Source organism: Rhinopithecus bieti, unplaced genomic scaffold, assembly GCF_001698545.2.
Source record: "Rhinopithecus bieti isolate Rb0 unplaced genomic scaffold, ASM169854v2 scaffold_865, whole genome shotgun sequence".
Taxonomy (NCBI): Eukaryota; Metazoa; Chordata; class Mammalia; order Primates; family Cercopithecidae; genus Rhinopithecus; species Rhinopithecus bieti.
The window spans coordinates 1,811,974-1,819,163 of record NW_016803288.1 but is presented as its reverse complement, the minus strand read 5'-3'; the positions used below and the strand labels follow the sequence as shown (position 1 = coordinate 1,819,163).

General features: G+C 48.1%; 1 protein-coding gene across 1 annotated transcript in view; it reads right to left on the bottom strand.

Moving 5' to 3' along the window:
* SLC2A9 (solute carrier family 2 member 9) overlaps window positions 1-7,190 on the bottom strand; it is a 183,988-nt gene that overhangs the window by 151,637 nt on the left and 25,161 nt on the right. The window contains 1 exon segment of the mRNA XM_017871794.1: window positions 1,286-1,410. Within this exon segment, the coding sequence (XP_017727283.1) occupies window positions 1,286-1,410 (125 nt within the window).

The window sequence follows — 7,190 nt, the reverse complement described above, 5'->3', positions numbered from 1 at the left end:
GAGGGGGAAGGAGAGAGAGGGAGGGAGGGAGAGGGAGAGTTTCCGTTCAGCCTTATTATAGCCTTTCAAAGAAGGTATTATTACCTCCATTTTCCAAATGGGAAAACCAAGGCTCAGAGCCATGAAGTAACTTGCACAAATCAGAAATTGGCAAGCAGCAGAGCTGAGATCCAAACTCAGGGATTTCTAATCCTAAGGCTTGCAATCTTTCCACAAATGCCTAAAAGTGACACTTTATGGATTTGCCTATTTAGAAAGAGAGTACAATTTGTCTGACAATACATCTTGTCTCCTACTCTCACTCCTGCAGCCAGGATCTGTCCCCTTCTCCCCAGCTCCCCACCCAGCCCAGTCCCTTCCCCTGAACAGTTGGCTCCTCTGATTCCACTCCTGGCTTCCCCTCACACTTCCTTATTGGAACAAACCAGTCCATGTCACATTCCTCTCAACCCTCCCTGCACACTTGGCACAGGCCCACAGTCCTCGCCGTGGCCTACAAGGTCTTGTGTGATCTGGCTGCAGCTCTTCTTTGGCCTCATCAGCACCCACGCATCTCCTTGCTCTTTCTCAGACGTGCCATGCCTCCTTCCGCCTCTGAGACGTCATACACTTCTCTCTGCTGGGAACGGTTCTCACACTTGGCTCCTCTGGTCTCTGCTCATATTTCCTCCTCTGAGCAGTCTTCCCTGATTGGTCTTTCTAAAACAGCCCTCACCACCCTCCTGCCCTGCTTTGTTTTCTTCCTAGGACCTGCTACTATCTACCTTATGTATCTGTCTGCCCACTAGAACGTAAGCTCCATTCTGTCCCTGTCCAGGGACAGGGTCTTGTTAATCATTGTGTCTCCATCCTACAGTGTGCCAGCCCTTGCAGGTGCTCCACAAATGCTTAGTGAGTAAACAAAACAACGAATGAGTCAGAGGCCCAGAGAAGAAACACCATCCTCACAAAAGCCCCCTGAAAACCATAAATAACCTTGGAATATGAACATTATGATGAAGGTGACCAAGCGGAAGGCATGACATGCTGAAGACCATCCAGGTCTTTGGGCATAGACTGGGGAACCCTGCCCAGCATTCCTCAATTAGGGGCTAGAGCATCATGAATGGGATGGTTCATCCCATAGGACTGTCCCACTTTATGCAGAGTTCCAGCATCCTTGGTCCCTGCCAACTCAATACCAGCAGAGAGCCCCAGTCATGTGACAGCCCCAAACACCTCTCACATTTTGGGACACCCCCAAGGAGTATGTTACTGTTCCTTCCCCATCATGGTGAACTCTCACCTCCATCTATGCCCGTGATGAAGCGTCCCAGGATGAGCATTTCAAAGGCTCCTGCCTGGAGTGAGCAGGCCATCAGCAATGCAGCAGAAATTGCAAACCCATTATTAGCCAGCAAAGTGTGCTTCCTGGAAAGAAAGGAGAGATTTGATGAAGACATCTCACCATGAGGCATGTCACTGAACTGTCCATCCCAGGAGCAGGAGCCAGGCCCTTCCGAAGGGTGAGGAGAGTAACAGGCACAGTGCGGGGAGCACTGGCCTTGCCACCTCTGGCTGTGTGACGTTGAGCGAGGCACTTCATCCCCCTGGGTTCAGCCCTAGGGTCTACTAGGTCACTTCCAAAGGCACCATCAGCCTTGACATCTATGAATTCCCTGTGGTAGTATTTTATTGCATTAATTCTAGGACTATCATTTAACATTTCTGAAGTCAATGGTCATCTTACAATTCACGAGTCAGGGTCCAGGCAGGAAAATGGAAACCACTCGAGGTACTTTAATGGAGAGAACTTAACATAGGGAATTGGTTAAGCAGATATTGGAGAACTGAGATGTCAAAAAGGAAGACCTCTAAGGAAGGGATGTTTCCCATGTGGTGCTGACACCTCAGGGGCCTGGCGGAGGGCCCCAAAGACCTCTGAGAGTGGGCACTGTCCACTGGACTGTTTCCTCTGAGGAGCAATACGATTCTGGTTCTGGAAATGGACAAAAGTTGGAAGCTGGAATCAATTGCCAACGTGATCACTGGGACTGGCAGGAAATTCAGAAAATATGAAAAAGCAAGTCTCTTCTCTCTCCTCTAGTGACCCTACTGGCAAAGGACAAATGGGGGTGCAGGTCCCAGCCCCAGCATCAGAGGGAGAGCGAACCCAGAAGGGTAAGTGTGGAGCTGGGAGACAACAGCTTGACAAGCAGCATAGCGTTCTACAACTTTAGTTGGCTCCTTCCCTCCCTCCCTCCCTCTCTTCCTTATTTCCTTTCCTTTCCAGTGACTCACAAAATAACAATACTCCTTAGACCCAGTGGCATCTTAGATTTGATGAACTACAGTACTAAGTGCATGACTGGACTAATCCTCTCAAAGAAGATCAGGGAAGTTTCCATGGCAATAATTATTATTAATAGCTCTGTGTCAGGACTGCCATCACTGTTTTATAAACACATGTCTAAGACCTCATGGCTCAAACACCCGACTTGTTTGGAAGCCTGGGGACCTGGATTCCTGCACCAGCACTATCCTTCAGGAGCTAGGAGACTTTGAACTTCATTGCTCTGTGTTTCCTTTTCCTAACTTTTGCAAAATGATCCTAAAAGCCCACATTTATTGAACTCTTGCTATAGGATAGACCCTGTTTTAAGTACTTTCCATGCGTAGTTCATTTAATCCTTAAAATGACCCAAAGAGATAGGTACTCTTATAATCTTTATTTTATAAACAAGTTAACTAGGTTGCTGGCAAGCTAGAAACTTGTTTTATTTTTAATTTTTATTTTTGAGACAGAGTCTCGCTCTACCGCCCAGGCTGGAGTACACTGGCGCAATCTCTGCTCACTGCAGCTTTCACTTCCCGGATTCAAGTGATTCTCCTGCCTCAGCTTCCCGAGTAGTTGGGATTACAGGCATGCACCACCACACCCAGCTAATTTTTGTATTTTTAGTAGAGACGGGGTTTCACCATGTTGGCCAGGATGGTCTCGAACTCCAATCTGCCTGCCTCAGGTGATCTGCCCGCCTCAGCCTCCCAAAGTGCTGGGATTACAGGCGTGAACCACCGTATCCAGACTACAAACTTGTTTTAGGTCATATAGTCAGTGAGTCAAGGAGTTGGGGAAACATTTTAGCCCTTTACAGCTTATTTTTTTCCTATAGACTCAATGAGTTAACAGATATTAAATTGTTTTGTAAATTGTGGGAAGCTAGGAACTTGATGGGGGCCTTTTTAAAATTACTTTTAGGAGTTACATCTCTTGACTTCTAGTCCAGAGTCCTATCTACTCTTTCTGATTTGTTTCAAACTTTCCACTAATTTTTATTCTCTTTCTAGATCTTCCTAGAGAATTCCATGGTCAATGACTTTTGTAGCTCAATGACGATAGTACAAAGCTTGTTCACTGCAGTAGCCAGTGGTTGAGACAACCCAAGTGTCCATGAATAAAGGACTATTTAAATAAATTATGATACATCATATGGTGGGACATGATGCAGACATTAAAACAGAGGCAGCTTTCCATATTCTGATATGGAAAGATCTCCAAGATATATGAAGTACAAAGAGCAAGGTATAGAACTTTTTGTAAAATATGCAACAATTTATATAAAAAAGTGTCTGTGTATGTGCATCTCTGTGTGTCTCTGTGTGTATAGATTAGACACAAACCTTGGAAAAGACATACAAAAAACTGGTAACACCAGTTGCCTCCAAGGAGGGGAACAGAATGGCTGGAGGACAGAAATGGAAAGGAAATCCTTCACTTTATATTCATTTGATCCCTTTGGAAGTTCAGCCACAGGAATGTATTAATTATTCAAAAAGAAATATAATTTTGCTTTTAAAAAATTCATTTAAATGGACCTCATGGTAAAAAATAGAAACTCATTGACTTGGCAGACACTTAAAACCTCCATTCAAGATGCAGGTCCCTGATTCTATGAGGAAGGTCACAAGCTCTGGGTGCAATCAAGATGAGCCTGAAGATATTCTTTTCTGTTGGTGGAACCTCCACACACAGCGGCCACACACGACACTGCTCAGAGTTCCTGGCTCTCCCTGCGGGCCTCTAAGGAACCTCCAGTTTCCTTATGGAGAAAGTGGGGCAGTGGATGAGAGGAGGGGTGGGAGATAAGGCTTTGGAGTGGGGAACCTGGGCTGAAAGCATGTGCTCCAGCTCAGTCAGCAAACAGTGAGTGTCAGATACTGGTATTCTGCTGGGAAAGGGAGTCATTCCTGTTCTCACCTCATGGACTTTACAGTCTAATTAGGAACACAGGCATCAAATACATTGTCCCACAAAAGCTTATTAAAAAGCAATCCTGACTTGCAGAAGTAAAGGCATCGAGGCTATGGGCGTGTACACCTGGGACCTGTGTGTCTCTTACCTGCTTGTTCTCTAGTATCTGCTCTGTTTCAAAGGGAACTACTCTCCCTGAATCCCCTGCCTTCTGGCTTCATAGGAGGAATTCCTGGTAGGATTTGCCACTCTTGGTAGGGTTCTGGCTTCCTGGGGGCTGGGGTGTTGATCAAGGAGAGGCCTTCATGGAGGGCTGGGACGGAGAGAAGCAAGCTGCCCCACTCCCACCCTCTGTGACCATCGCAGGTGCAGCTCCTCTGTGGCTCCAGCCTTCTCTCTGTGGTCCCTGCCCCCTGCCCCCTCCACCACGTGACCCTAGCTTTGGCCCCCAGAAATGCTGCCTCTCTCTCTTTGACCTTCCATTCAAGGGCAGAAGCATCCTGACTGCAAAAAACTTTTTTTTTTTTTTTTAAATTTCTCAGGACACGCCAAAATATTCTCTCTGTAGCTCCCATCTATGGGTCTGTGGGTCTCGGTTCTACCCGTTGAGGCCTTACAGGGCAAATCTTCATAGGTGTAGGTTCTGGGGCAAGAAAAGCTTGTGATAAGACCATCGAGATAGGTCAGGCAGGAGAGGAATGCAGCGGCCGGATTCTGAGGGTTCTTGGAGGTTGGGCAAAATGATGTGTTCATTAATCTGTAGACAGCGAGAATAAAGGGCTGGCGAGAAATCAGAACTCGACCCCCAAATCCCGTACACCTTCTCCACTGCCCTGCGACAGGCAAATTGGACATTGGATACTCAGATAATATTACTGATGATCTTAAGAGTAATGTGAGCCCCTCTGAGGCACCCTCAGGCCTGACTGCTTACTAGATTCACTAAACTAAACACTTACAAATACCTAGATTCTCAGACCCACCCCTTAAGACTTGCGCTCCCTAGGACAGACTCAGTGTGAGACCTCCAGAATAGTGCAAGAAAGCTGACAGCTGTTACAGAGGCTGTCTCCTTTAATCTTAGACACCCGTATCTATCAATGTTAATGATCAATTCACAGAGTGGGTGGCAAAGGCTGTTGTCAGCTGAGGACGATCTCCTCCAGCCACCCCAAACTCACCTGCCCACCTGCGCCTGGGTGAGCTCTCCCTGCTCTGATCCAGGGCATCCCAGTCTCCTCCTGCATTGGATTTCACCTCCTCCTTCCCAGGCAGCCTCCACCCCAGTAAAGAATTCCTTCCAGCCAGGTGAAGTGGCTCACACCTGCAAATCCCAGTGCTTTGAGAGAGCAAGGTGGGAGGGTCGCTTGACCCAGGAGTTTGAGACCAGCCTGGGCAACATAGTGAGACCTTGTCTCTACAAAAAAACAAAAGAAAAGAAAAAGAAAAATTATCTGGATGTGGTGAAGCACACCTGTAATCCCAGCTACTTGGGAGGCTGAGGTGGGAGGATTGCTTGAGCCTGGGAGGTCAAGACAGCAGTGAGCCATGATTGCACCACTGCACTCCAGCCTAGGTGACAGAATGAGATCCCGTCTCAAAAGAAAAAAAAAATTCTTCCCTCTCGACTCATTCACCCCTGCACAAACACATCTCAGTACACATCTCTGTACTGTCTTTCCTGGCCCTCATCCTCACAGCTACTGGCCCTTGCCTCTGCTCCTCTCCAACTGAGACTCCTCCACAAATGTGGCCCCAGCTGTGTCCTGTCCTCACCCCCATGTGAATTAGTTGTTCCCACCACTCCATTGAGACTGCCCTGCTGAAGGCCATCAACATCCGCCTTGACAAATCCAGCGGCCAATTCTGCCTTTCCTTGTACAGCCTCTCAGCAGCATGTGATATGTGGGCCACTCCCTCTCTGTTGAAACCTGGTCTTCTCTGGACATCTGCAGCCCCACTCTCCCCTGTTTTCCCCCTCCCAGCCTCTCCTTCTGTGTTTAGGCTGATTTGTCCTCACCCCTCAACCTTGGGGTGTCCCAGAGCTCCAGCCCATCTCTCCAGTCATATTTCCCTCTATATGCCCTCCCTGGGTGGTTTCATCCAGTCGCTTTGTCTCAGATGATGACAATTCCCACCTATGTCCCTGACCTGGACTCTCCTCTCAACTCCAGACTCACAAATTTAACTGCCTCCTGGAACTCCCACTTGGAGGCCTAGGAGGTTTCTCAAAACAAGCATGTCCAAAACAGAACTCTTGGATCCCCACTACTAACCAGCCCCTGCCACGTGCACCAAACTCTTCTTTCCACAGCTCTCCCATCTGAGTAAATGAAGCCTCTGTCTTCTAAGTGGCTTAGGCCAAAAGTCTGGGAACAACCCATATCCAATCCATCACTGAATGCTAGCTGCACTACTTCGAAAATAGATCCCCAATCAAACCACTTCTCCCATCTCCAGTCCCCCAGTGTGGCTGTGATCCAGCCACCATCAGCTCATTCATTACCAGTCACACCGCTCTTGCCAACTCCAAACTCATCAGCCTTTTCACCGCCCCCTGGGTGCACAAGGCTGGCTCCCGACTCATGGCCCTTGTCCCTGCCATCCCCTCTTCTCGTGACATCACTGTCTTATCTCACCAGGGTTTTAGCTCACATGTCACCTCCTGACACTCTGTCTGATGGCTGCTCCCAACTGCAGAGCCCCTTTCCCTCAATCCTGTCACTCCATCTTCTCTGTTGCTCCTGGACTGCAGGGGGCAAGTGTGAAAGCAGGGGGACCAGCTGGGGAGCTACCATAACAGCTTAGTCAACCACTGGTAATGATTTGGACCAGGCTGGGAGCAGTGGGCGTAGTAATAAGTGGTCAGATCCTAGCACATTTTGAAGACTGAGTTGGTGGGATTTGCTGATGGACTGGACAGAGGTGGAGAGGCATAGAGGAGCCAAGGATGCCTCCA